Source organism: Ptiloglossa arizonensis, chromosome 4 (genome assembly GCF_051014685.1).
Source record: "Ptiloglossa arizonensis isolate GNS036 chromosome 4, iyPtiAriz1_principal, whole genome shotgun sequence".
Classification (NCBI taxonomy): domain Eukaryota; kingdom Metazoa; phylum Arthropoda; class Insecta; order Hymenoptera; family Colletidae; genus Ptiloglossa; species Ptiloglossa arizonensis.
The window spans coordinates 2581711-2609422 of NC_135051.1; the positions used below are offsets into that span (position 1 = coordinate 2581711).

Consider the following 27712-nt stretch of genomic DNA (forward strand, 5'->3'; position numbering starts at 1 on the left):
ACCACGAATACGGTTAAAAACATTTTCGAAGTGTACGGTGAACGTGCTTTGAATTTGAGAAAGTGTCGAAGATGGTTTTCCAAATTTCGAAAAGGTGATTTTGAGCTTTCCAACGAACCGAGATCCGGTCGACCAACAGCGTTCAATCCTGAGGCATTGAAAGCTTTCATCGAGTTAGAACCACAATTGACTACCTATGAAATTGCTGAGAGATTTCCCAATACAATTGGGAAAAGGTCATCGAAACTGATGGTCAATATATCTATGGTAGAAAGTAAATACAAGTATTATTTTTTTTCACCGAAAGTCACCGACAAAAAAAGCACATTACTTATGGGATGACCTAATGCATCCATTTTTTTGTTTCTTTTGGATCTTTAGGCGCAATAATAACAAACGGTAAGAAAGTGTTGTCGCAAATTACTTCTTTCTGCGTAAGACTGCGTAACGTGTTAAATAAAAAACATGACATGTCGTTCCATATTCATTTCTATGCTTTGAGATACTGAAACGTACAACATGGTGTGTATTTATATGTAGTAATGTATCGGGTATCGATAAAATTTGTTATTCGGGTCATCCCCGCGACTGTTTGTACTTCTTTTTCAATTTTCAAACATTATGCAAGGCACTGTTGTACTCCATTCGTATCTTATTTTTTACAAACACGATATTCTTGATACCAATTATTCGGTGATGGTTGAATTGTACGCTAAGTGCACCGTTTTCAACAGTGCATCAAAAGCAGGCAAGTCACTGTTGAAACACGGACGTGAAATTGAAATAGAAGAGTGCGAGAATGTGCACCAAGGACGTGTGTGTCAGTCGATCGCTTATCACTCGACCTTCGGTGTCGACTTAGACGTTATCGTCATCGAGTAATTACTATACTAGATGATTTGTATACGTTTTCTTCTTCATTTAGACCGCCATTTTCGCCACATTCCGGTTCTCCCTAATAAACGGTTATAATAATACTTATCAATACGTATATATGTAGAAAAATGTCATAAAGAATCTTGTATAAATATATAACAAAGAATATTTTACTTTATCATTCTTGTACATAGCACAAGAGTTTTCGTGACTCTTTTCTATTTACGATGCATACTTACATTTAAGGAATCTATGTTATTTGTCAAGAGGTGTCGACTTCCACTGAAAAGGAATAGAATATAACGATCAAGAGCTACGAATTAAACGAAGACGTTCTAAACTTAATAAATCGTAGCAATAGTCGTTGACATTTTACCAAAGGACGACGTCAAATGAGACCAAGAAACGTCCTCGTTCGTTGATCGTTCATTGATAAACAAGATGCAGATACCGATCAGCATGAAAATTATTCCACGAAATGATTCATTCCTCGAGTCGTTGGTGACCGGTCGGCCAAGATAATACCGTTAAATGCAACCAATTATGTACTTGTCAAAGTTGCGCATGTAAAATCACGATTACGTAAATCGAAGGACGTTCCGTATCGAACAACAACGTCATTGCGTGCATAGCTAAGCACATCGCCGCGATCGTTTTCGACTCGCTCATCGTTCATTCGAATCCGTTCATCCAACAAGATCGAAGATTTCTGGGAAGATTGTGCTCGGTCTCCAAAACTTGTTAAAAAAACGTCTCTCTGCGAACAAAAAACAAAGAAGACAAATTTATGAATACAAAAGTTTTTAGCTGAATTAAATGCCTGCGAAACTTCCACCTTGATAAATAAATTAAATTCTATTTATTACAAGTAGTATCCAACGAAACAAAGAATTACTACAATCTTGGTAATATATTCGTATAATTTTCCTAAAGGAAAATTTAGAAATAGAATATAATGATCTATTTTTAAACTAGGTACGTGATATACTGTCTCTTCAAGGATGTTGTACGTTTAGTTGTTCACTTTAAATACCATAATACGAAGTCAATCGTTTTGACCGTGAATATTCAAAATTGACACAATGTTAGTAGATACCGTTGATTAGTTTGAATTTTAGTTTATTTAAAACAAGATGATTCATACTTGAAGAAATTAAAATGATAAAAATAACGATAGTCTTTTAATGTATTGATAGATGGCAGCGTTATTTACATTTCTTTCGCGTTCCCCTCCATCCTAGATTGTAATGAGCCTCCCTTAGAGGTCGCGCCCCCTACTTTGAAAAACTGTCGTAACGCGTAACGCGTAACCAACGGAAATAGTCATCGAGGTGAGATAAGCATCGATGCACAGCGAAAATCACCGCGTGTCTTGTATCGCGCGTCACGCGTCGCACCTCGCTCGTGCGTTACAGTTTTACGATCGCCGGTCAAGCCTTCGTTAATGTACAAGCACGTATCACCGTTTTCGTCATTCTGTACTTTTTCACTTTCAATAATGTTTCAATTACTCACACTCTTGGTTATTCATTCTGAAACAATCGAAAACACGTGTAGATAGCAAGTAATAGAAAATCAAATGCATCTCGGTTGCATTTAAAGGTAAACAACAATGCGGTTCTCTACCTGTGGCGCGCTCTAGCGCCGGATACTTTTTGACATACGAAAAACTGTTCCTTAACCCCCAGTGACGTCTGCTAGAAGCATTCCCCGTTTATGTTTCTTTGAGAAACATTTTTAGTCCTTTCGAATATCACGACAGCCTTTTTACACGCTGCGATACGTAGACGATTGTTTTCTTTTTGGATACATTGCGGGCATTGCACAAAATCGAACGTCAAACGTTTATAAAGGCACCCATAGCGCTATCTGTGACCGATTTAGAAATTATAGGTACACACATCCGTATCATCAAAGGGGTTAAAGGATGCTGTTCTAAGGTGATAAATATTCACGATAGCTTTTGAACCAGGGATTTCAATTCGAACGAGTTTCCCGCACGTAAGGAATCTCGACATTTCGATGGAATAAGGGCGCATCACACACACGATTCCCGTGATTCTCGATTTACGCGACATCCGTTTGCTCACGGACGCGTTACACCATATCGCGATTATTCGTGGACCATCGTGTCGCGCGCGGGCGCGGGTGCGGACCCATTCGCTTCCATTCGTTTTTTTTTTATGAGGATGCAGGTGAACGAGGTAGAGTTCTACCCACATTCCGCGACGCGTCAGTTGCTTGTGAATTCGCAACTCGTTCGTACAATTTGTCGTTCGCGACTCGTGATCTATTAGTACCTCCGCTGCCGCATTTCCGTTCGATCGATCGCGTTTGACGCGATCAGGTTCTAGTCGATTGAAATCTTGCGATCGTTCAATGAGCGTTCCTTCATCCTTGAGAACGGTGATTGAAAAAACTATTCGTGTCTGACAAATTGCGTTAATTGTCGCCGATATCGTTCAGCCTCGTCAATTTCCTTGGACGAGTTACAAACACATCGTGAAGCGTATCGACTTATCGACCGTCGAGAGAAGCGAAAAATCGAAAGGGAAGTCTATTGAACGAAAAGAAGTTTTGTTAACCCCTAAAGAGACTGATCATCTCTTAATCTTTTAGCGTTTCTTTCTCGCAAATTTCGAGACGGAGCCTTCGGATGGCATTACGGTTTTTTCGATTTCGCTGTGTTAGGTGCAGTGTGATTACATAAGCGAAAGCTTACGGCACTGTACACCAGGACGAACAACGACACAGTTTGTGAAAATCCTTGGCACAGTCTCGTCGCTCAACGACCACGCGGACGGAAGCAATAATCGACCATGTCGATAGTCGCGCGTCTCGCTGTTGCGATTTCGATTTGCGGATTTATCGTGTCAACCGGTGAGGACGAATCGAAAAACGGCCGAAAAATCGCGAGTCGGTAGGCCGTTTAATCGCGAATTCGTTCGCGTCTCGTTCCAGGATCGCGAGAAACATGCTCGGACCCTGTTTGGGAAAAAATTGGAGGCGTCAGGCCGGAATCCATGCACTCGCACACGATTTTATTTAGCTCTGTAAATTCGAATGGAATCACGAAGCCTTGCTTCGAGAGGTGAGTGCGAGTCACGTGAAAAAAAAACAATGGGGTTAGACGAGAAATGCTACTGTCGTCTTTGGGGTTCCAGATGCAAGAGGATAAACTGCACCGCGTTCGTGGTAGATTTCGGTAGAAGCGTATGTTACAGCATCGAAACGGAAGACGACGAGCTAGTGCCGGAAGCCAATTCAACTTTTTATCATCAAATCTGTGTAAAAGGTAACGACGAAGACGCGAAACGTAAATTCAACTCTCAACGCTAACAATATAACCTTTATTTCGATCAGTTCTCGTGAGCTGCAGACGACAAAGACTTTGGCAGGTAGAAAGAAGTGCAGGAGCGCTGTTCATTGATCCAGGCGCGTTCCATTTGCCCCGCTCGATCACTAGGAATCAATGTTACGAAAAATGCATAGAGACGGGTAAGCATGATCTCGTTGGTGCGCGGTAAAGGAGGAGAGGGAAGGATGCAGTCAGAAACACATTATTAACATGTCACGTAATATGACAATAATGTGCTGTAGCCTTAAGCTCTTCAGGTACGATTTATTTTGTTCGAAATGACATCTATGGTACGCTGTATAAGATGATAAAACAGATCCAAACAAAACCACGTGATCGCGGCAAGACCGCGTTAGCAAGAGATTATTCCTCGAATACGTAGAGAGTGGGGGAATACCCGCGAGCGGATAATACGAATCAGCCAATATTTAAAACATGGCTTTGTTTTATACTTATACATCTTTGTGCTGCCATTTAGATGATCTAGATTAATCAACCGCAATTCGCAAGTGATCTGTCGAAACGTTTAGTAAAGGTAATTGAGTGAAAATTTTGCACATTTTCGTTATAATTTTTTAAAACGAATAAAAAGGCGTAAGTATTATTTTAACTTATTATTTTGCCTTCAATTTTACACTATATCAAAAATATAATTTTACTCTGTAGATGCGATCAAATTCGTATCATTTTAACGAAATAGTTCTATTATATTTAAGGTTATGCGTTTAGCGTGCTTGTTGGTAATACCGGCCAAAATGAAGGTTGAAGTACCGATTGAGCAACCGGGATTTCTCAGATTTTTCAAAGTACTTGACAAATCTCTTTTTATTTCTAGATGAAGAAAAAGTGGATTAGAAAATCAGATAGAGGAAATTGGAATTAAGACAATTTAAAAAATATTCAAAAATATATATTAAATAGAATCATTATATACAATCGAAAATAATATTCGGTAAATTTGACGATACAGGTTTGTTTTCTGGCAACTTTTTTTAAGTGATCGGTATTCTCCCATTCTGCCCTGTGAATACAATAGAATTTTATTATGTGATAACCTCTGTTCACATCCAACTTTATTGTCCATTGAAACACATCAAACGAATTTTGTAGCAATATCATTGAGAAGTTATTTAAAACGTTATAACATGTAAGTAACCAATAAAATTGTGAATCAACATTTATAATCAAACGTAAAAACGTATTACAGGTAGGAGCTGCGAGTCGGCGCAATTTCGAACAACCAGACCGCTCTCGTCCGACAATGCAATCGGCCGATGTTCCCTGTCGTTGCTCGAGCGTGGAACCAGACCCCAAGCCTACAGGGTCTCGATGTACAGAGACGAGTACCTTCGTGACCAATGTCGGAACGTGTGTAAGTGAAAGAAGAGCTCTGTTCGATGCTTGTAATTGTTGGTAAAAATTACTATTGGTATTTCTTCATGTTCTTCATTTTTCTCTCTAGCGAAACGCGAGTACTGTTCTTACGCGGAGTTTCGAAACACGACGTTACCATACTCTGACGTCGCGTTGACCAACCTGAACGAGAAGCAGGTAAGAACGAATCTCATCTCTTTTCGCAAGAGTCACCATGATCCAAGGATCAGTCGGTATTGATTTAATTCAGTGCGAGAGAAGATGTGATCTGAGCGTGGACGGTTTCGTCTGTCGAGGATACACCCTGGACCATTCCAATGGTGCGATGGTCTGCCTATTGCACTCTGAAGACACGAGCGGTCTCGGTATTAGCTCATTACTCGCCACGGCGAACGCTGTTTATAGAGAACGAGAACCGTGTTTGGATCGTAAGCATCGTAACTTCAGTCTTAGAGTAGCATAGCAAAATATGTAAGAAATTCGACGTTCCAGTGAAGGTACGATGCAACGAGACGACGATGACGATCGAGTTGAGGACGAGCGATGCGTTCTTCGGTCGTGTTTACGCAAACGGCCATGCGGAAACCTGTGGTACACAGGGCCATGGTTCGAACTGGACAGTGTTGATGTTACCCCTCCCTCGTGCGGAGCAACTAAACGTGATCGTCCCTCAATGCGGCTTGAATCCTGCCTATTCAATAGACGATCGAAATCGGTACGAAACAACCCATAGTTCAACGAATCAAAACAGAACTTTTCAAAGTTAAATCAAACAACGGTGTCGTTGTTGCAGAACACGGCCACTGGTTTGGACGACGATTGTGGTACAGTTCAACCCCATCGTTCAACGCCTGGGCGATCAAGCGGTCAGAGTTGGATGCTCGTTGAACGATCACCAAGCCCCAGAACCGAGGAACGTCTCCGTCCACTCGAGTTTCAGCTTTCTAGATCCAAAGTAGAAACACGTGTAGTAGAAAGCCGAAGAGAATATCCCTGAATGGAATTTAGATTTGGCAATCAGAATTTTGAGAAAAGGTTATTTCACTGTTGGTTAGGATTTCGTATCGTGTAAACTCCTTTGTATTACTATTCTAGAAGTACAATTTGTGGACAGATATTCTCCTATGCGTATCGTGAACATCACTCAGGGGCATTCTTTACAGCTCTTTGAAGTATATTCTCCCTCTCTGTATCTTTCTGAGCTTTCGATTTCACGCGACACACTCGCTCGAATTCCTTGTGTTTAGCGCAGGAGTGCCACCAATATCGTCGACTATCGTGAACGCATCATCGCAAGCACCGTTGGTTACGATGCGGATCCTGGATGAAAATTCAAAGGACGCGGTCGTCACGCATTTGGGACAGAAACTCACGCTGAAGATTCAACTAAACCCTGCGAATGGTAAACCCTGTTACGAATGGTCCTCACTACGAAAACAATTGTAATCCGTCATTCTCTGTGCACAGGTCCTTACGATATCGCCGCTGGCCATCTCGTGGCTAGCAGCGCTTCTGGTGACGCTTCCTTTCTGCTTCTGGACGAAATCGGTTGCCCGACGGACTCGGCAACCTTCCCCGCCTTGTCGAAAGACCCGCACGATGGTCGGTCATTGATCTCGACGTTCACTGCCTTTAAGTTCCCTGACAGTCAACTGGTTCGATTCAACGTAATCGTTCGATTCTGTTTAGACGAATGCACGCCGGTCAGTCGGATTTACAAATATCTCTCTGACACAGAGACTGTTTGAGATTAAGGGAGGTTCCCAATCACTTCTTTGTAGAGGGTTTCCATATCCTTTTAAAAATCCTCGGTGCATTAAGAGAAAAACCTTCTTTGCGTAATAATAGTGCGTAATTTTGAAGCTCATATAATGGTGCGAGGTCCGGATGTCCTCCTCCTCCCTTCAATAGGGTTTACTCTTACGTCATTCTGAATTGATCGGTAACCCTGTGCGTTACAGACAAAATGCACAGGCGATCGACTCTCCTACGGAAGAAGAAAGCGTGCGAGCGTTTCATCGATCGCGCCACTTTACAATGCCAAAGTGACACAGATGATCGAGGATGATATCCCCGAGGAGTTTCCGCTGCAACTTTCCATAATCGTTCAAAATCCCGTCGCATCCTCGGCAGACCGTTTATCATCGAAAGAAAACGGATCTCCTGATACTGTGCTAATCACAAATGGAAGTAAGTATCCCAAAGTAGTGGAAATTCCTTTCCTCGGTTTTACTTCACCCCTCCTCGCTCTCTGTACCCATGTGCCCTCCACAATCGCACGCATACAAATACGATTCTCCTCCTGTGTTCCCAGACTCCTCCATAGACGGGCTTTTTTGCGTCGATGCCAGTCTCGCTCTAAGTGTACTGATTTTCTGGCTGATCGTTCAAATTGTACTAATCGTCGGCTGCCTATTAGCGGTCGCCCAATACAGACGAACAGCTATACGAGCAGAAGAGGACAGAGCCAACGTTCTGGCCAGGCATCTTTACGGCATTCACGGTGGCAACTTTGAAATCGCACGGAGAGTCAGATGGGCTGATCATAACGCATCTTCCTCGTCCGTCGGCTAACCTATCACCGACCAGAAACCACCATCTTGCCTCAACATTCTCTTACCCCTCGACTGTGACTACCTCGATCAGATTTTACTGCCAATTTGATCAATCATCGGTTAGGCGAGCTTTAGAACAAGCAAAAATGAAACAGACCACGAGAGAAGATTCTCCTTTGAAAGTGAACGTATCTGCAAGGGACTAGGACAAGAAATAAACTCGCAGTTAGTTCCACTCGAAGCTTGTATTATCCAATAAACAGCGACAAATGAACGTCCATCAATGAAGCATAATCATACACCTATGTGCTATTTGAATAGCAAGCGATATATTCAATTAAGTGAGACCTCTTTCACACGGTTACGCATAAACCGAACGTACGAGGTTGTTGCGACGTGCATGTGATTTTACTGTTTAAGGAGAATGAAATGTTTAAGGAAAATATCGTTTGGCTTGAAACAATACCACTTTTAGAAAAATCTTGAACATGAAAATTTAAACCATCGAAATAGCTCGCAAAAATTTCGATGTACACCGGGTCTCTGTGAAAGAGGATACTGTTCGATTTCGGTCAGACCATCCAACGTGGAATTATCCTCTCGCGTTCGTAGACGTGCAAGGTCCGTAGTAGTTGAACGTAGCGTCTGCAAGCATAAAAGAACTCCATGAGACACATCATCGTACCTTGCACACTAACAATTGTAGAATAGAAGTACCAAAGGAGTCAAGTGTCAAAATTAGACTAAACAGAAATATTTCTACAATCTTGACACTACCTGCCAGTGTCAGTAACCCTAGAAAAAGATTATACGACAGCAGTTGTACGCAAAATTCTGAAAATTATCTTGTTAAATATTTTTTCTTACAACAGCAGCTCGAATAAAACGTTTTCTTTCCATATTCGAGAAAAACTATTATTTGGCACTTGTTTGGTACTTCCACTGTACAATCTTTCTCTCACCTTTGCCGCAACTCTGCGTGCAAGTCAACATTCCAGGATTATCATATGTCACTCCGTCCGAACCGCAAATGGGGTTGTATTCCGACGTCCTCTGGAAATTCGATCGTTTATTGTTTTATGTATGTACTCGTTCGACCTTGAAACACGAGAATCGTGCTCCAGTAGCCTAACAAAGAAACACGCTCAAGTGTGACTCCCCCTTTTTCATGGGCTGTTGCACAATGATGGTAATTAATTGAACGTTGTTCACACTTCGTCGCGTATTTTATACTCGATAATTAAATGTAATTTATATTTAATGAAAATTCGTGTACCATTAGCTTCGGTGAACGAAACAATCCATTACTGTACGTTAGCCCAGGAAGAAGTGAGAGACGTTGCACTTGGGTTACGTAGGTTTGCGAGTCTCGTTCGTCGGATTATCTTGTGACGCGCGAACTTTGAACTCGCGTGATAAACTCCGCTACGTTGGGAGTCCGTGGGACTCGAGAAACCGGTATTACAATTGCGGCGATCAAGCTGCGACCTTGATGCCGTCGATACAGGACTTAGCAGCTCTGCATCTCCGAGATACGCGAAGAATTCCCCGTCTTGCATTTCTTTCACGACGAAAGGAAATTTCCGCTTACTGGACACGTATCGACGCACGCATCAATTTGAGCATCTGGCATTGAGGTTGTAGTGGAGGTGATCCTAGTCGTTGCGGCGGTGGTGGTGGTGGTGGTCCTTGTTGTTGTTGTTCCCGTGGAATTTTGTGTTCTCGAAAACGGACCGTCGAAAGCGAAACCGTCCACCTCGAAGGAACTGGGATTCGTACGAGGTGTGTCATTGTTGGAAGGCAGCTCGTTCTAGACGTCAACAGTCACGGAATTAATCATTTAGAAGACTAGAAATTCTTTGATCGCTTAAAGAAAATAAAAAATGTCGTTTACCTGTGGAAATGCGATAACGCTTCCGCACGACACAACTGCGGTATAAAAAAAAAAGAAGAAATGTAACTTTGTAATTCGGTAGTGCGACACATTGATTTTATATCGGTGGTCTGCGAACTTTGTAAGGGAATCCCAAAAAGAGGAACAAATTTCTACGCTCGAAATAAATGGTATAACACAGTTAGACGAGACATCTTTATTACTTCGCGCTCGTGTCGTTACCTCGAAACGATATTTTTAAATTACATACTTTATGTTAAAAAAACTTTTCTTTCGTGCTCCCCCTTTGAATTGTACGACCCTTTTCTCTCTGGAGAAGCAACCTCCACTTTGGAAAATACTGTTTCGTATCGTTGGAATTGTAAATCGATTTATTTGTAACATAATTTGAACACAGAGCACAGCACTCACCCAACGCTACGTAAAACGGCAACATAACGATTAAATTCCTGTGGAACTGCGAAAACAAGTTGCTGTTTTTTCGAGCTTAATTCGCCCGAGAGATAGAAAATTTACTGGGCAGAAAGAGCGATCGCGTTTGCATTTATAGCCAAGTCAATCCGGTTTGAATGCGTGCAACTATATCTTCACATCGATCTTACGCGGTAACGAACGAACGCGCACATCCTTTTTTTTTTCTATGCAGAAAACTAATAATTTGCTCGCACAGTGCAGCTTTTTAACCGAATCAGTTATTTTACCGTACTGATACTGATCACGCAGCATTCACACAGTTTCCACATTTGTCAAGCGTCCAACACTTGACGTATGAATCAACCAATTTATCGTAGTGTGTACCACCTGTAATATTCACACCACGGCAAACCGGTCTTTCGCTGAACCAATTGTTTTACCATTTTGTCCGACCATTTTTCAAAATTTGGCTTCGTCATTGATAAGAAAGGCAGCTGTATCGTATAGCATGAAAACTGAACGGTATTTAGACGTTAATAAAGTGAAATTGGAGAAAAATAAAAAAGGTTACCGCCATTAATATCTATGTTGGGTAACCGACAAGATCTACGTGAATACAGTTTTATTATGTTTTATAATTGATTCAGCAAATGACCGATTCGCCGTAGTGTGAATATTACAGGTAGCACACATCATAGTGAATCGGTTGATTCATAAGTTTGGGAGTTGAATTCATTGCAAAAGCGTAGAAACTGTAAATGCTGCCTTCGATCATTATCAATACAATAAAATAACCGACTCGGTTAAAAAATTGTACCGTGCGAGAGAAATTCAAATTTCACAATTGTTAGTTTTCTACATACGAAGAATGTGTACATGTGTTTGTTCATTTGCTCGATCGTTATCGATACGGCAAAATAATGTAATCGATTAAAAAAATCATATTATGTGAACGAGCTGTAACACAATTGAAACACGTGAGAAACAGCCTTGCAATATTTGTGTAGCGTGGACATGGAAATCCCACTTTTCCTTGAGGTTACAGTGTATCTTGATACACTGAAAACACGATTGATTTAAATACCGATAACTGACGTTAAAAAATTTCATAGAATCATTTCGAAAAGGAAACTATGCTCCTCTTAGATCTGCTAGGCGAAATGCATACGTTACTATACGGCTGCAAAAGTAATGAAAATGAAAGTTCTTTCTTTTCTCTCGTTTCGGAACTACTAGCATATGTGTCATTGATAAGGAAATATTGGCAAGCACTGCGTTTTAAACATTGAACATTTATTGACTCTTTCCTGTGTTTATTTCCATTGGGTTGACTAAAGTACATCAAAAGACATATTTTTATAATCTACATTGATCTTGGTTATATTAGTTTTGTACGTCTTCATACGATGGTGATTGCGTCTTTAGATAGAATAAAAGTATGAAAGAACCTATAGCTTGCATAAACGTTTACTGTTCAAAGGCGCCATATAGAAGTTCATAGCGGATCGTAACTTACAGGAAAAGAATCGTTCGAATAGTCATCTGATGGTGAAAGTGGAAGATTTCGCCACACCATGATAAAAAATTAATAATAAATACCAAATTTAGTTTCTCTTCACGAATGTGTATTTCTATATTCAAATACATTTCTCTGCTACGTGATCCTTGTACGATTTGTGGACAATACCGACTAAAATTAAACACTATAACATTACAGTTTTGCACATCGTAGATTAGCTATATATTCTGTGTAACTGTATTTATACAAAATTTTTCCTATGTACATGAACGAGGACTGCAGAAACTATTCTGTTAAATTTGCACATGCAAATCACAAAATTTGTATTAATTGTTCGCCATGGTATGTAAAATTTAAATTTTACAATTGTTGTTAATTACCAAGCATTAAATACCGATAAAAACGGTCAAATATGAAATTTATTCATCATGTCGGTGTGTCGATGCGATGATCAAGAAGAGAAATGCATATTGCATCTTGGTAAAAACCTGGAAATTTCATATACTTCTCTTTTCAAATAAATATTCGCTCAATTCAACAAAAGTTTCGATTTATTCCAGCAAATTTAATTTAATTTATTCTATCCTTCAGAAAAATATTTTAGCTATCTTTTAAATATTTCATATAATATTATTTAACACACATCATTTACATTTATCTGGGCAAATGCAACCAAAGTAATTTAAACTTGAAATAAAAGAGTTTCGACGAAACTTTTCTTTCAAATAGATATTACTGCAGTAACATAGTTGTATCAGATCCAAATAATTTCCATTGTCTTCATAGAAAACATGATCTTAGTTTTAATATATTCTTATTACTTATAAATGGATTGACAGTTGAAAGGAATGATAATGTAATCATAATGTACAGCACTGTCGTAACAAAGCTCTTTATGCAACAATTTGCTGCAACTCTTGCATTGTGGAGACAAAATTGTATAGATATCCGAATTTGTAAATAGATTTTAAATACAGACTATCCTTATTAATGATTTCGTTGTATCGGTTTTACTCAATCGTTATATCAACAAAAGAATTGCTATTTACAAAGGCTATAAGAATTACTTAAAATTTCCATGCGATACGCATCCTACGTTTAAGACAGCCCCGAACCTTAAGCGCGTTTTTCAATTCTCCTTCGATTTACAGTTCCTTATTTATCGACAAAACACTTTTCATGTATTTTTCACCATTGCTTCTATCGACGATACGGCTTACGACTGTTGTGGTTGACAGGCCGCATAAATCGGTCCAGCTTTTTTCTTTGCCAAATCAGTGGCCTTTTTTGCAGCGTCCTTTACTTTCTCCGCTTTACCTTGTAACGATTGATGGAAATCTTCTGCCAAGGTAGATCTTGTTCCTTCGTCAAGCTAAAAGAAAAAAGTAATCAAACTACATGCATACATTTCAACACAAACAGTAATTTCCTGACACAAAAATATGCATTGCTCTTACTTGATGAACAAAGCCCATTTGAGATAGTGTTGGATTCATATACTGAGCTGTATGTGGAAACATATGTGCTAAAACGTAATTAAAACCAGTATACATCAGATTGCAATTCTTTTTAAATCTTTCTAATCCAAATGCTTGAATTGCTCTACGTAATCCAAACACTTGACTATCGATCAAAGCTAATCTCTTTGCCACTGTCCAATTGGGATTTTCTTCACTAACTCTGTAGACAACTTTCTCCATAACATTCTAAAATATGACAAACATAAATTTCAATATTTTACAGTGCAATGCCAGTAGTAAATTTACTGTTTGGTTTATGCCAAATTACCATAACTTTAGTATAACCCAAATTTCTTGTATGCGTTATCAAAGTCTTAGTTTTGGGATCTACAATGCTTTTTTCAATGATTTTTACAACATTTTTGCTGACAAATCTTTCCCCCCACCTAGGTATTCCATTTGTCTTTGTCAATAGTCGTGTGGTATAGAGAATTCCATTTTTGACTTCCCTCGAAATAGTATCCTCCGAAAGAACATGGGTACTAAAAGATAAATTTGCTATTTTATTTTGCTGATGTAGTCACCAATCAAAAGTTTAATATTTTTTTAAATTAATAAGCAAATGATATTTGCTACATGCCTATTAGGATTTGGGTATCTCTGCCAGAATCCTTGTACCACTTGATTCCAATTGAACTGGAAGGTTATATCATTTTCATAAGTCTTAACCATTCTTCCACCTTATGCAACTTGTCCTAGGAAAGAGACAAGATTAAAACAATATATGCATTAACCGTATGGAATTTAAAACTAACCATACAATGAGATTACTTGGTTAAGTTAATTCTTATCCTTTGATCTGAAATTAATACAAACAGACATCAAGAAAATACATTCATTCATAAAATATTTATTTTTACTCTGATTTAGCAATTTAATGAAAAAAAGAAATTAATATTTTTCTATAAATTAGTACAGGAAAGTGATTCAATAACTTAATTTAGGGGATAACGTAAATCAGGCATCGAAAATGTTCATTACATCTGTATACAGATTCAGTATTATACATGCACTTGCAGAGAGATACATGGTTTGCACAAAAGTGTATGATTGATGCAGTCTTTTTGAATAAACATAACAAAACCTATAACACATTTATGAACGAGAAGAAATATATTTTTTATACAGACACATCAATTTGATTGTACCAATTTATTTCGACAAAAAATTCTACAGCGATACGGCTCTGTTCAAAAAATCAAGAAATTATATAACCCTTTCTATTATTCTGTAACTACTAACTGTTTTTCCAGATTAACTAGTAAATTTCAACATATAAATTTCGTCGATTGAAATTAGTAATTATTTTGATCAAAATTCAGAATGAAAAATTAAAGAAATTTCTAGAAAAAACTTAATAGAAAATCCACTATACAATCATGTAAAAATTAATGAAGTATTTAGATCATCGGTCCTTTACGATAGAATATTCAGATTTTGAGTCTTATCGGAAACACGGATGTGTATTTCGGTTAAAAAAAAATTACTGGTAAATGCATATATACTAAAATTACGAACTAACACACAAATCAAGACACACTTCGTTACACTTATCATACGTACAAAAGTATCCATGCAATATTGACATGGTACGCACGCGCGCTCGCGCATGTGTGTAATAATCGTGCTCTTTATCGAATGTGTTGTAAATTATCTGATTAAATGGGTCACTTGTAAACGATTTGCTCGATTGTCGATATTATCAAATCCGTTCTTTCCTCTTTTTAGTGATATACCTGACACGCGAAATTCGTATGGTGCAAAGTGAGCTAGATGGAAACACATGCACCATTCGATTTAGAATAGAGTAACAAACACAAGATCGCTAAGTTACGTTCATCATTATCATTATCATAATATTATCATAATATATATTATCACTGCTATCTACTCACAATCAGAAATATATTGTAAGCTTATAGCATAGTGGGTAACTTGTTACTTGAGAAAATGCAACAAACGATTAAAAAATCGATGGCGAAGATACTATTAATAATGGTTCATTACTGAATTTAGTTTTAGGGAATAGAAACCCTACTAAAATATATTTCTGTCATAGTTACATGATTGCATTTATTCTCATTCGTTTTAAGTTGAACGAAAAATAGTAAAAATTATGAATCAGTATCAGCAACGTAAATAAATGAAATGAGACGTAAAATTTTTGTGTAATTCCAAGAAACCCGTTCTCATGTGAACGAATCCGTTGAAAAATGTAAATTATTACCTTAGAATGTGTAGAAACACATAAATTATTACTTTAGAATAACTTATCGTGTATACAGCAAAAAACAGCCTAAACATACAGTCGTTCATAATTTTAGTGTATAAAGTGTGGTAGAACCGTAACGCCATGAAAGTTCAACAGACGCCGGTTTCCATTGTTATGTAGAATTAAAAGTTAATCAGTTACTGTTTTCATTTTGTTTACAAACAACCACGAGTTACGAAGCCGACTACGTTGCTCAATTCTACGAAAGGGCAGTCGCATAAAAATGCCTGTAAAAACGAAAGAAATAAAAGGAATATTAATACCCATAGAAGAACAAGTAATACAATTTTTGCAACTTTTAATTTACGAATACTATCGTTTTCACGGAAAGTAACATCGTTCCAATGTATTCGATGTTCTAGGTAAATAAATTGAGAGAACTTATAAGAAATGATTCATTCAGTGGAAACGACGCAATATCGACAAAGTCGACTCTTTTCGAACAATTAGAATGTCTGGGAGAAAAGTTTGAGGCCTTATCAAAGGAAGACATTAACGATTATGAAGAAATGGAATCAAAGATCGTCAGTATAGTGGAAGAATTCTGCTCCCTGGAATATGTAAATGAGATGGTATGCATAAATAGAATGTAAATTTATTTTACTTATAGATTTTTATTTACAAATACTTTGCAGATTGAAAATGTGGACAAACAGATAGCAGAACAGATCCTATCCTCTGTGCTTGAGAAATTTAAATTAGCTCTTGAAGCTCTGGAGAAATTAGAATGTTTACCATTGAAACAGAGACTAATAGATTGCATGGATTATGTTGGTGAAATGGGTCAAGCTAATGAGATTGAACACTTTCAAAATATCAAAGTAAAGAAAGTACCAATTCAAAATATTTTATTTTTCAATTAAACATTTCAAATAAATTTTATCATCCTCAGGAGTTGGGCACATCCATTTTGGAACTGCTTGGACCATTACAAATATTTAGAAAAAGCTTAGCATCTCGTGTGCTTGCAGAGAAGATCATATTGTATTCGTGCCAATTATGCACAGCTTTTAAATTGCTTGTGCAGTTAGTACAAGAGCAGCATCAACTGAACGCATCCATCTATGTAATAGAACATTTTATGATATCTACATTTAAAAAATGCACGCAAGTTTGTTCTAATCGGATGTTTACGCTTTTATTCGCGTAGAATTGTAAGAAATATGTCTGTGAAAGACTCTGTTTCTGCTTGAAGATGATAATAGAAATATTGGATGTACCAGATCCATTACCTGAGGATGAAATATCCGAGAGAGAAAATCATTTTGTTTATAGGTAAAAAGTTGTGCATAGACTTTCAGTTAAAGTTTCAACTTCATCTTTTAGTTAAAATTTTTATCAGTTTCTCTATAACACCTCACATTTAGAATGGACTTGGTGCTGGATATTTTGTCGGAAATGCCAAATAAGTCCCAGAAAGAACAAATACTGGAATCCGAAGAGCTATGGTTACGAATAGAGGATGTGTTTTCGTATGCGATGGCCATCGCGCAAGTGTGTAAACCTTGTAACTTTAAAGCAATTACTGGAACCTGTCAATCTATTATATTGGAATATGAAAATTTGAAGTTCCAGCTAACGACTGAATCATCAGATTCGGCACTGAATAATTTGTTTATGAATAGTTTGAATGATGCCCTTTATCGGTTAGAACGTAAAATTAATGTATCTGTACTAAATCTTGTCATGGAAGTCTTTAGTGATCCTTTTAACGCCTTGAGAAAACTCGTTACGGTTTGCGGCAATTCGTTAAGCGCCAAAAAACGATCCAAGAGCGATTTGACTAATGCTATAGAAGAATTTGATCAGATTATAGACAAGTCCATGCAAATTGGACTGTTTGCTGTTGCCTCTTGTAAAGATAGAAATCGTAAGTTAATTTCTGTAAAATGTGGTGCCATTGAATTTATCTTGTCTGCTTTGAATTCTTCATTTCATTTCTCACTGTCTCGCGGATAATCAATTATTTTAGGGATCAATCAAATTCGGAATTGTCTAGCAAGTCTTGAATCTTTAGAAACTGAATTAATATCTGCTATTACTACTTACTATTTACATCCGGAAAGTAAAGAAATGCGCGCAAATGTGCAACTCTTGACCGCACAGTGGCAATTAGAAGCAAACAGGTTGCAAGATGCGATAAATTTGATTATGGATTCGGCAGCCTACTGCGAGGTATTTGACAATATATTTAGATGTAAGCAATAAAATTGGATGCAGGAAATGTATTTTTTAAGAAAAACTACACATTGTATACTATTTAGGTAGTTTTAGATGATCTTCAAGAACGCATTACGATAATGTCTAATTGCCTTGATAACAGAGAGCCTGTCACCCAAACGCAAGTACAAAGTGTCGTGCTTAGATCTTTGTCATTGTCTCGTCAGATTAGTACGACTATAAATGATATTGGCAATGATATAGTTGAACGACAAACAATAATGATGGTCAGAGAACTTAAAGCTGGTAAGTGGCTTAAAATTTTAATTACTTCTGTAAATAGAAGATGAGTTCTACTTTTTATCGTTTTTATTTTCAAGCAATATTTGAGGCTGATGCAGCTTCAAAAAGTCTTCTAACAGACAGTGCTACGGAACCGCAACAACTGCGAGTAATAAAACGATGTGAGCTTATATTGAACGTAGTGAAAAGGTTACATCCTGCTTTAGTTGCCATCATGAATAATACGTTGTTGATGAATACAAATTATGGAAAAAGTGGGAAAGGCCAAGGAGATACTGTTCATGGTATTTAATTTTATAATCCTTGCTTTTATATTGTGCGCATTGTTTTGATGTAATTTTGCGTTTTTAGATGTAAACAGTCGATTGGCATCTACAATTTGCGGATCATCTTATGATCACCACAAACCTTTAATTTACATAAGAACTCCCTATACAGGTAAACATGACACTAACCAGATACATTATTATATATACAGTTACACTTTATCGTGTATTCTTCCAGTGAACAATTACAAATCACCGTTATCCATACAACCGGCGAACAGCGTTTCTAGAGCGCAATTGAATCTATCATGTTTGATACCTTATATTAAAAAGGGACGCGAAATGCGGATAGAGCGTTCAGTTATGTATAAAACACCACGTAAAAGCGACCTTGTTGATGTATACTCGATTGATGTTAGATTAGAATCCAGAAACTTGATTAATATTAGACAGCACCTTTTCAGTAGAGACAGCATTAGTTCTCACGATGATATTTGCTTATCTGAAGAAAGTATGAATTTGACAGGTAATGTGTAATGCAAAGGCATAAGAATATGTTGATTTTAAATCGGCCATCAACTTTTGACATATTACAATTTTCAGGTATTTTGGAGAAGTTCATAACTTCTTGTACATCGTTAAATGCAAGTACGTCAAAATCTCAGCACGAAAAAATGCAGAACATCTCTAGCACATCAAACAAAAAGTCTGTGGCACATTTGCCGGACACTTTGGTTGAATGTATTGAAACTCAATCTGGAATAACAACTCGTAAAATGGATCAGTGTTCATCGATTGGCGGGGGAGATGGTCCATCGATCATAGAAGCGTCGAAAAATTATAATGACGCTCAAAGATTAAATCACAGTACCGAAGTAATGCAAAAACAATTATTTGGTGATTAAAGCATATTACTTATGAATTTGCGAAAAAATGTTGATTTTTGCAAAGTTAAAGTTTCAATGCTTTCCTTTACAGAGAAATGTGAAATTTAGTTACTTGCATTTCAGTCATTAAAATAAAGTGTCCTAAGATATTTGCTAAAAACAAAACAATTTATTTTTATAAGTAGAAAAAAAGAACTGATTTTTTATAACTACCCAAGTTCCTTCCTATACTCTATCGTTCATCTTAAGATTTTTTCAGATTTTCACGAATAAATGTGTCATTTCAACTTTGGTTTCTCCATTTAAATTCGATTATCGAGGAATCTAATATCGTATCTCGCGATTCGTTCAATCGAAAAAATACGTTACACGATCTATCGAAGCAAATCGAGATTCGTATTCACGTGATTCGTATTTGTATCAGTAAGGTTGAATGTTGGTGGGTTTGGTATACTCGTAAGAGTTGCAAAGAAATTAATTAAAAAGAAAATGGGAGCATCGTGGATACCGGTAGTATTTCTTACATTTATTTGGGGAGTAGTAGGGATCGCTTTACCAATTTTTGTTCCGAAGGGCGTCAACCGAGGGTAAGTTGTTTATTTTATTTCAACTGATCTGTGCAAAAATTCTCGTTCTTGGACCTTTATTTGCGTTACAAGAAAGAATTATCTTGAAATATTGTTATTTTTGACAAATTATTACTATCACTAACGACTATTACCATTGTTTTAAATATACACCTTTCTTTCCAGAATTCTTCAAGTTATTCTTATGTTGACAGCTTTTACATGTTGGTTATTGTAAGTTGATAAAACTTTAATAAAGTAACTCAGTATATTTATGATTCATATATTCTGCAATCATTATTCATTGTTGCAGTTGGTTATGTTGCTACATGGCCCAAATGAATCCACTTATTGGACCAAAACTATCTAAGAATACAATTCTTATGATGGCCCGTGAATGGGTAAATATTACATTTTATTTTATTCTAAAATCAACTATTATATTTATAGCTAGCTCCAAAAAGATAATTATATTCGATTTTACAAAAAATACATTTTTTACAGAACAGCGGGGAGCTTCCAAAGGAATAAACAGGAATGAAGGAGTAATCATTAAGGGAAAATAATGTTTGTCATAAATATATCGAGTTGTGTCCATAAAATTCAATTATAAATAAAACTATATAATTGCAATGAAAATCGAATATTTAGGTACATACTCATGTACACTGAAAATGTATGAGAAAATGAACGTTACTCAAATATTAACATTCCGATAAAGTAAAATTTATTTTTATGACAGTTATGTATTTTAATTTCACGCGAAACATTAATTTAATATTATCGTATGAAAGGAATACATTGTATGTAAACCATATGATAATAGGAATAATAATAAAAACAGTGTTTAATTCAAATACTGCTGAATATTACTTATGTATTATACAACATTTTTCGATTATATTTCTTATGCACTTTATTAGTTTAGATTTCAAATTTCACAATAGCTTTCTAAACTTTCAATGAATGAAGAGAAAACAATCGATATTTACAGATCAATACAAAATTGGACACATGTTGTAGGATGTGTGCACAATGCGCGCGCGCATAGTGCATTCCATGTACAGACACTATATGCGTAAGCATACGACTTTTCCGTGTAGTGCGCCCAAGATGCGAGTGTATGTATTGCGAGGCCTACATTCATCTACATGTGACTCGTGCATAAAGCAAAAGTGACAAGTAGTGACGCGATATCACTAAGAAAAACAATAATGGAGGCGTGTAATGCGGTTGAACGTGAAGTTGACAAGGTTTTATTGAAATTTGGTGCGATAAATGAGCATGCAGAGACAGTACTGCGTGATCTAATAAATCACATTGAATCTTTGAAAAAGGAATTCGAGGAAGGTAAAGTACAAATCACGAAGCTACTATAATGTCATGTCTCGTTGACATTTTGTCAAGAGATGAATAAAATCTTTCTGATACGTTAATACTGATAGTAATCGCAACAAATGCAGAATAGATTATAGAAGAAAATATTACCATTCATATTACAAATACAACAATATGTAAAGCTGATTTACTTTAATCTGTAAAGTATTTAAATCTTCCGTTTCCATCTTGCAATAGTTCGTGCCAATCTAACCTCATTCGTTGCAGCACTCAGTAAAAATTTCTCTTCGTGTTTGAAACACCTCTCTATTATAGGTGTTTCCAAATTAAACAAAAAACAGATTAGTGATATTTTTAAAATTATGTTATATCAGTTTAATACTCTTACGTTTTTCTTATTAGCACCATCTGATCATGAGTTAACGCCAGGTCAAGCACAAGTCTTAAAAGAAACAATGACAAAGGTTCGTGAAACTGCACAACGTTTAGCTACTGACCACCGGGAGTTGCATAGTACAGTGTCCAAGGTGGGAAAGGCGATCGATAGAAATTTTACTGCAGATTTTGCAAGTACCAGTAGAGAAGATGTTTTCTCTGGTCCAGAGAAATCACATTTGTTAAACCAAGTCATTTGTCAACATTTTTATCGTCATGGTATGTTGGACATTGCAGCTGAATTAGCAGCGGTAGGTACACAATATTTTAAGTGTTCATAAATATATATTTGAAATATTATAATAACAATAATTGTGCTTGTATGCTTAGATATTTTGTTAAATAAGAAGTAAAGAATGTAATTTAATTTCTATTTTAGGAAGCTGGAATTGAAACGGATGAAGAAACAAAAGAACCATTCACAGAACTGAATTATATACTCGATTGCTTAAAACAGAGAGATCTAGAACCCGCACTGGATTGGGCTAAAAAACATAGAGAGGCACTTTTAGCACAAGTATGCACAGTTTTGTTGATATTATTGGAATACAATCATTGTATTTTAGATTTGTCTAATGCTGACATTTCCTTGTAGAATTCTTCCTTGGAATTTAAATTACATAGGTTACATTTTATAAGACTAGTTCAACAAGGTCCTAGCAAACAAACCGAAGCAATAATGTACGCCCGACAAAATCTTACACAATACGTTGGACGTCATGGAAAAGAGGTGCAAGCTTTAATGGGCACATTACTTTATTTACCGAATGGAATACAATCTTCTCCTTACAGTCATTTATTAGATCCAACTTTGTGGCTCGATATTCACGATGTGTTCACGAGGGAAGCGTGCACGTTGTTGGGTTTAAGTGTAGATAGTCCTCTTTCAGTGTGGTACGTTTTTTCTGTTTTAATAATTTAAGAAATACGTGAATAGGAAAAGTTTTTAATATTCTATTGCAGCATTAATGCGGGGTGTACGGCATTGCCCACGCTTTTAAATATCAAACAAGTTATGCAACAAAGGCAGGTAACAGGTGTTTGGAATGGAAAAGATGAACTACCGGTAAGGAAAAGCTGATGATCAGGAGACGATGGTGCTTTACTGATACGACTTTATTTGTACAGATTGAAATCGATCTAGGAAAACAAAGCCGTTATCATTCTGTTTTCGCATGCCCGATTCTGAGACAACAGAGCACAGAAAATAATCCACCCATGAAATTGGTATGCGGTCACGTTATTTCGAGAGATGCACTGAATAAACTCACCAATGCAAACAAGTATGTCATTTAGTAAAAAGGACGATATTAAATTAAAAACTGAAATCGCTTCCGAAAAAAAAGAGGAAAATAAGCAAAAAAAAAGACACCGATTCTTTTTCAGATTGAAATGCCCATACTGTCCAGTGGAACAGAACCCAGAGGATGCTAGACTTATATATTTCTAGACTACTGTGATATGATGGATACGAAAGAGATGTTTTTAGATTTCTTCGAAACGTCACGCTTAAACCAATTAACTATATACTTACATCGGAGCATCGTATTCTGTGAATTTTCATGGTAATCGTAATCTACTATTTTTCTTATTAGACTGATTTCCGACCATATCGTTGATACATTAAAATCGTATGCCGACACGTCCTTCCGTCGAGAGGCAAGTTACTTTTGGCGATGATAACAACGATAGTCATCATTTCATTCTAATTAGTATTTCAGTGTCACTTGGTGAGCAAAAATTCAGCGTAATTACGTAAGAATTGAAATATGTTAATTTAGTTGTGATTGAGAATGAAATATATATATTGTATATATAAATATATACATATATATATTTGTATTCACGTATGTGCGAGTATGTAAAATCACGTACTAAGTAACGCGTTTTTGTATATACTAATGTTAAATATTGTTAATTATCATTAAAGATGTTCATAAGGAGAACCATTGACGGTAATACATGACTCATGCAATTTGTACTGGTGTAGATACATCATGTATCAATGAAATCGCATTTGTATTCTTCCGTTCATAACATAACATCTAATTTTCATCCGACGAAGAGTTTCGCGTAACAGTTACCGATGCGTGCCCTTTAACGAAATATTTTTCTACCCTGAATATTTAGAGAATAAATAAACGAAATATTGTGTATTTATTGTTTTAGTATATCATAATGTAATTAATATAGTACATGAAATGGGAAAAGAATCACTCGATGATCACAATACACGAGAAAAGTCTTTTGCTTTGAATGTTTATACAGATACGATCATGTAGTTTCCATCACGTTAAACAGTTACGTTTATTTGGTACACGATATTGAACAGTACATACATAAACATATCATGCTTTTAAATAATAACGATTAATTCGTTAGGACAAAGCTGATCGTAGCAGCCAAGATATATCTTTAGATACGAATCTAAATCAATTTTTGGAGCATCGTTGAAACATTAATATCAATACCGGAAAAAGGTCCGCGATTTTCAGAGCCAGCACGCTCGTTCAAAATTCTCTTTCAAGTAATTTACTTGCACAGGTGTGCATTCTTTTACCCGCATCTATGGAGTTTTAGACAACACACACACACACACACGCACGCGCACACACCGTGCAATCGCATCGCTTACCAACTTTAATAAGGAATTACCTTTATTTTTTCTCCAAATCTCGCTGTTTTTCAATAACTACACAAGCATTAAGTGTCGGACCCATACACCAGCTGGTTAAATATTTACGTAACAACCATTGGATACAAGAAAATATTGCATTCGTAATGTAGTTGCAGATAAAATTATGCGCATGTATAGTTAGAGTTAATAGGGGTAACGTTCGTTTGTGTGCTTTAGCGTAACTAAATTCAAGTCCTTTCCATCATCTATCGATCTCAAATTCAAAAGCGATCAATCGAGAACGCATAGTTATCGACGTGAACGTTATTAAACGTTATAAAACGTTCATCTTCGTCATCGTTGCTTATTGTCTGTTCACAATAGCAGCCATCGACGAGTTATTCGCTAGGATTTTGTTTCAGTTGTTTTTTAAACGTGGTACGAAGATACATCGAAAAGCAATAACATACGTTCGAATATACTGGATCATGATCGAAGTTCCGTATCAGTGTGGTCGATGAATTTTCGCGCGAAAGGTTAGGCGAAAACGGAAAAAGTTTAAATACGTATAAAAATTACGTTAAAAAGATTACGATAGATTTCGAATTAGCCCTAATCGATGTTATCGTTCGATCGCGCTCGTTTCAAAGTGTGTGTGCTCCAACAAATTTCAACTAATAACGGAATCGTTCCTGTATGATCGATCAAACTGGCATCTAGACGTCGGATTCACAATATTATTTTTTTCAAGAATGTCGATTCGATTGCACCAGCAATTCAAACAACGGATCAACTGTAGTCGACGCCTCGTATTGCCGTAAGTAAATATATTCATGCCGACACAACACGATGCAGTAATACCGACTACAGCGATTAGACTCGTCGACAATCATTCGATCGGTAGGTTAGATTCGTTGATCCGCAAAAATTGAAAGGAAGCAAAGATAAATGGTAAAATACGAAATAAACGTATTTAGATCGTGAAGTCGATATCTAACCGTCAATGCAAATAACGAAAAACAAGCGAAGCGTCATCGACCAACGATAAAGTTGACTTGAAAATGTGGGTGTAGCTACATTCCGCTACAATTGCTCCTTAAATACACATATGTACGTCCTCTATATTTACAGAAATCTGAACGATTTTTAACGCGAATACATCGTACGGTACAATATAATGGATAGCAGTAACACTATGACGATGCAACGATGGCGACTCGTCGTTTCTTGGTGTGATTCTTTACCCCCTATAATATGGCGATACTGGTGTCTCGAACATCGGTTCTGAAAGTCGTTTGAAATTTTCGATTCTTTATCATCCACACGATGCTCCGCGTTTCATTAATTATACACGGACGCGGCGAACGTTCGTAAAGAATTTGCAAATCGAATTGACTCGCATTATTTACCGGGAGTAGGCGCGTCATGTGACGCTACCACATGGATTTCATCGAATTCGCAACGAAAAGCTGTACACGTATATTTCTTCAAGCTCAATTTTCACCATACTCTTTCGAATTTGCTGACTACGTATGTCGATCTCGATTTCTGTTTCTCGATCAATTACGGTTTACCAGCAATCTTGTAGGAAAATTTCGTTCCAATGGATCCCTGTGTTATTTTAACCTAAGTCATTGCATAAGTTAATATATTATAGATTTAATGTTCCTACTACACTACTACAAATATAATTTCACTTAGTACAGTTCGCGTGCATTTACTGTATCTGCGCGAGTATATGCACGACTCGAAGAATATTAACACCTTTGCCGAAACATTACGATAACGCTGCCTATTTCCTTATACATTGTATTCGGGTACATTTGCAGTAGCTTAGGACCTGAATATACATACGTACAGACGACACGGTCTTTGTCCGACCAAACAACAAATAGACTACGTACAACGAACTTTTAAGGTTATAGAATTTTTATATACGTAAATATTTCTATCCTATGCATCGAAAGACACGTATACGATTTCAGCTATCACGCTTATGAAACTATTATTGGAACAAGATTGCGCGTAACATATTTGTACGCGCATATCGCTTTTACGAATATTTTAACTTGTTCGAAATCCAACACGAACAAAGAAGATTAAAGGTTATTCGTTTCCCCGTTAGAGTTTCCCGCCGCGAATCCACACAAAGTTTATCATATAATTTGCACATTCTACGAACGCTTTGACGCTGTCCTATTTACCATTTTACGTCAAGTCGAGAATAATACGAAAGCTTTTCTTCTATACATATGTATGTGTATATATAGAAAGATACAGCATCCGGAGACTATCAGGTTCAGGTTTTTTTTTTTTATTATCCGTTAATGGTAAAGGTCGTGAGTTTTCTCCAGCTGTCGCGACGTTTTATCGTGTTTTACAACTGCGCGTAACATATCGATATTTCCGTTTTACTCGTTACCGATTCGATTCAATTCGATTCGCTAAAGTACGGAGAACTCTTCATAACACCCAATCGCTGTTTTCGCGCACGGTTTCCCTGCAGCCATTCAGGGAATCCAAATTGGGCGGTTCTTCGTAACATTAATCGCGATTTTGATAAAGTTCCCGTCACGAGCGGCTGAAGATTTCGCACGGCTTACGGTTCACAAGCGAACGCAACTAACGAATGAATATACCGACCGAGCACGGTGTATAAGCTGCGTATACCGCTACATCTTTATGGCGGTGTCTCGACTAATCACTGCAAACCTACACAAGTACTTATTCGATAATATAATTTGTCGACGCGTACGACTGTTTGAACGCACACACTTATTCTTTCGATCTACCGCTACACGTACATATATACAATTTCCATTAGCTAAGGAAGTGATTCTTCGGCTTAAACGTTCGAAAGATCGATGGATTACGATTAATGTAACACCGCCGCGTTCCGACGTTTCGCTCTACACTGCTAACGCATACGTATTTCGACCGTCGAGGATACAGGAAAAGTTACGCGATCTGTTTGCCTCTTCGTGTTGACTTTATGTGCCCGACGAGCGTTTGATATCCCGCGACATAATGTATACGTAAAGAAATATTGAGTGTCGAGTGCAAGGACGAGGCTCTGTCGCCTTATTGTTTCACTATATTCGACAAAAGAAAGTACAGATAATCTATAAATAACACATGGTGGGGTCAAGCTGCGAAGAAGATCGCCAATTATATTTAGCTCGTTGTTCCATCGTGTCAAGAATGTCGTAAACGAAAAACTGATCGTCGAGAAGCATCCGTCCTATTATTGCTCCTCTTCCTCGTTCTGGTACGTTACGTAGCGCACAGACGATTTCTCGCCAATAATCAACGACTGAAACGCAACCAATGGTAATCTCTTGCGTGTTAACGGTACTGA

The 27712-nt window shown here is 37.1% G+C and overlaps 8 protein-coding genes and 1 long non-coding RNA gene across 22 annotated transcripts in view; 5 read left to right on the forward strand and 4 right to left on the reverse strand.

Moving 5' to 3' along the window:
- Positions 1 to 1114: 1114 nt before the first annotated feature.
- Positions 1115 to 3320, reverse strand: LOC143145338 (uncharacterized). Its single transcript, XM_076308641.1, has 4 exons — positions 2503 to 3320; positions 2090 to 2408; positions 1253 to 1633; positions 1115 to 1158 (listed from the first exon to the last, which is right to left on the reverse strand). The coding sequence occupies exon 1, from the start codon at positions 3096 to 3098 to the stop codon at positions 2757 to 2759; it is 342 nt and encodes a 113-aa protein (XP_076164756.1). The 5' UTR covers positions 3099 to 3320; the 3' UTR covers positions 1115 to 1158; positions 1253 to 1633; positions 2090 to 2408; positions 2503 to 2756.
- On the forward strand, positions 3114 to 8332 carry LOC143145320 (uncharacterized). 3 transcript variants are annotated; one of them, XM_076308590.1, is made up of 13 exons: positions 3115 to 3756; positions 3838 to 3967; positions 4041 to 4171; positions 4240 to 4374; positions 5442 to 5606; positions 5697 to 5785; positions 5859 to 6036; positions 6101 to 6323; positions 6402 to 6563; positions 6856 to 7010; positions 7076 to 7311; positions 7570 to 7798; positions 8028 to 8332. In XM_076308590.1, the coding sequence occupies exons 1-13, from the start codon at positions 3696 to 3698 to the stop codon at positions 8180 to 8182; spliced, it is 2049 nt and encodes a 682-aa protein (XP_076164705.1). In that variant the 5' UTR covers positions 3115 to 3695; the 3' UTR covers positions 8183 to 8332. The 3 variants fall into 3 exon arrangements, with proteins under 3 accessions (XP_076164703.1, XP_076164705.1, XP_076164704.1); XM_076308589.1 differs by having other exon boundaries at positions 3116 to 3756; positions 7923 to 8332; XM_076308588.1 differs by having other exon boundaries at positions 3114 to 3756; positions 7570 to 8271.
- A 57-nt stretch (positions 8333 to 8389) lies between these two features.
- LOC143145336 (uncharacterized) lies at positions 8390 to 10745 on the reverse strand. Of its 2 annotated transcripts, XM_076308638.1 has the most exons (6): positions 10469 to 10745; positions 10058 to 10092; positions 9755 to 9973; positions 9126 to 9216; positions 8723 to 8808; positions 8390 to 8574 (listed from the first exon to the last, which is right to left on the reverse strand). In XM_076308638.1, the coding sequence occupies exons 1-5, from the start codon at positions 10491 to 10493 to the stop codon at positions 8756 to 8758; spliced, it is 423 nt and encodes a 140-aa protein (XP_076164753.1). In that variant the 5' UTR covers positions 10494 to 10745; the 3' UTR covers positions 8390 to 8574; positions 8723 to 8755. The 2 variants fall into 2 exon arrangements, with proteins under 2 accessions (XP_076164753.1, XP_076164752.1); XM_076308637.1 differs by having other exon boundaries at positions 8390 to 8808; positions 10469 to 10743.
- Spt (Spitting Image) lies at positions 10022 to 19556 on the forward strand. Of its 2 annotated transcripts, XM_076308587.1 has the most exons (13): positions 10022 to 10227; positions 15835 to 16059; positions 16145 to 16354; positions 16418 to 16603; positions 16675 to 16848; positions 16933 to 17057; positions 17150 to 17652; positions 17755 to 17957; positions 18047 to 18248; positions 18323 to 18529; positions 18597 to 18683; positions 18750 to 19037; positions 19115 to 19556. In XM_076308587.1, exons 2-13 carry the CDS (start codon positions 16006 to 16008, stop codon positions 19414 to 19416), a joined length of 2541 nt encoding a protein of 846 aa, XP_076164702.1. In that variant the 5' UTR covers positions 10022 to 10227; positions 15835 to 16005; the 3' UTR covers positions 19417 to 19556. The 2 variants fall into 2 exon arrangements, with proteins under 2 accessions (XP_076164702.1, XP_076164701.1); XM_076308586.1 differs by lacking the exon at positions 10022 to 10227 and having other exon boundaries at positions 14797 to 16059.
- On the reverse strand, positions 12524 to 15263 carry Prel (preli-like). 7 transcript variants are annotated; one of them, XM_076308622.1, is made up of 6 exons: positions 15074 to 15262; positions 14266 to 14309; positions 14091 to 14205; positions 13779 to 13992; positions 13448 to 13696; positions 12524 to 13362 (listed from the first exon to the last, which is right to left on the reverse strand). In XM_076308622.1, exons 3-6 carry the CDS (start codon positions 14180 to 14182, stop codon positions 13207 to 13209), a joined length of 711 nt encoding a protein of 236 aa, XP_076164737.1. In that variant the 5' UTR covers positions 14183 to 14205; positions 14266 to 14309; positions 15074 to 15262; the 3' UTR covers positions 12524 to 13206. The 7 variants fall into 7 exon arrangements, with proteins under 7 accessions (XP_076164737.1, XP_076164734.1, XP_076164736.1 ...); XM_076308619.1 differs by lacking the exon at positions 15074 to 15262 and adding an exon at positions 15033 to 15064; XM_076308621.1 differs by lacking the exon at positions 15074 to 15262 and adding an exon at positions 14886 to 14953.
- A 261-nt stretch (positions 19557 to 19817) lies between the features above and the next one.
- LOC143145342 (V-type proton ATPase subunit e 2) lies at positions 19818 to 20821 on the forward strand. The gene is made up of 4 exons (XM_076308642.1): positions 19818 to 19985; positions 20151 to 20198; positions 20278 to 20365; positions 20469 to 20821. Exons 1-4 carry the CDS (start codon positions 19888 to 19890, stop codon positions 20493 to 20495), a joined length of 261 nt encoding a protein of 86 aa, XP_076164757.1. The 5' UTR covers positions 19818 to 19887; the 3' UTR covers positions 20496 to 20821.
- A 153-nt stretch (positions 20822 to 20974) lies between these two features.
- On the forward strand, positions 20975 to 23893 carry Sou (required for meiotic nuclear division 5 protein souji). Of its 2 annotated transcripts, none has more exons than XM_076308612.1 (7): positions 20975 to 21314; positions 21705 to 21988; positions 22117 to 22254; positions 22333 to 22631; positions 22701 to 22803; positions 22866 to 23020; positions 23106 to 23893. In XM_076308612.1, the coding sequence occupies exons 1-7, from the start codon at positions 21179 to 21181 to the stop codon at positions 23185 to 23187; spliced, it is 1197 nt and encodes a 398-aa protein (XP_076164727.1). In that variant the 5' UTR covers positions 20975 to 21178; the 3' UTR covers positions 23188 to 23893. The 2 variants fall into 2 exon arrangements, with proteins under 2 accessions (XP_076164727.1, XP_076164728.1); XM_076308613.1 differs by having other exon boundaries at positions 20983 to 21314; positions 23124 to 23893.
- A 496-nt stretch (positions 23894 to 24389) lies between these two features.
- LOC143145339 (uncharacterized) overlaps positions 24390 to 27712 on the forward strand; it is a 40023-nt gene continuing 36700 nt past the window's right edge. The window contains exon 1 of the long non-coding RNA XR_012991648.1: positions 24390 to 25171. This is a non-coding gene — a long non-coding RNA (uncharacterized LOC143145339). The remainder of the gene's footprint in view (positions 25172 to 27712) is intronic.
- Vmat (Vesicular monoamine transporter) overlaps positions 27431 to 27712 on the reverse strand; it is a 33417-nt gene continuing 33135 nt past the window's right edge. For all 3 annotated transcript variants that reach the window (XM_076308610.1, XM_076308609.1, XM_076308611.1), the window contains exon 12: positions 27431 to 27667. In XM_076308610.1, the coding sequence (XP_076164725.1) occupies positions 27599 to 27667 (69 nt within the window). In that variant the 3' untranslated portion in view covers positions 27431 to 27598. The remainder of the gene's footprint in view (positions 27668 to 27712) is intronic.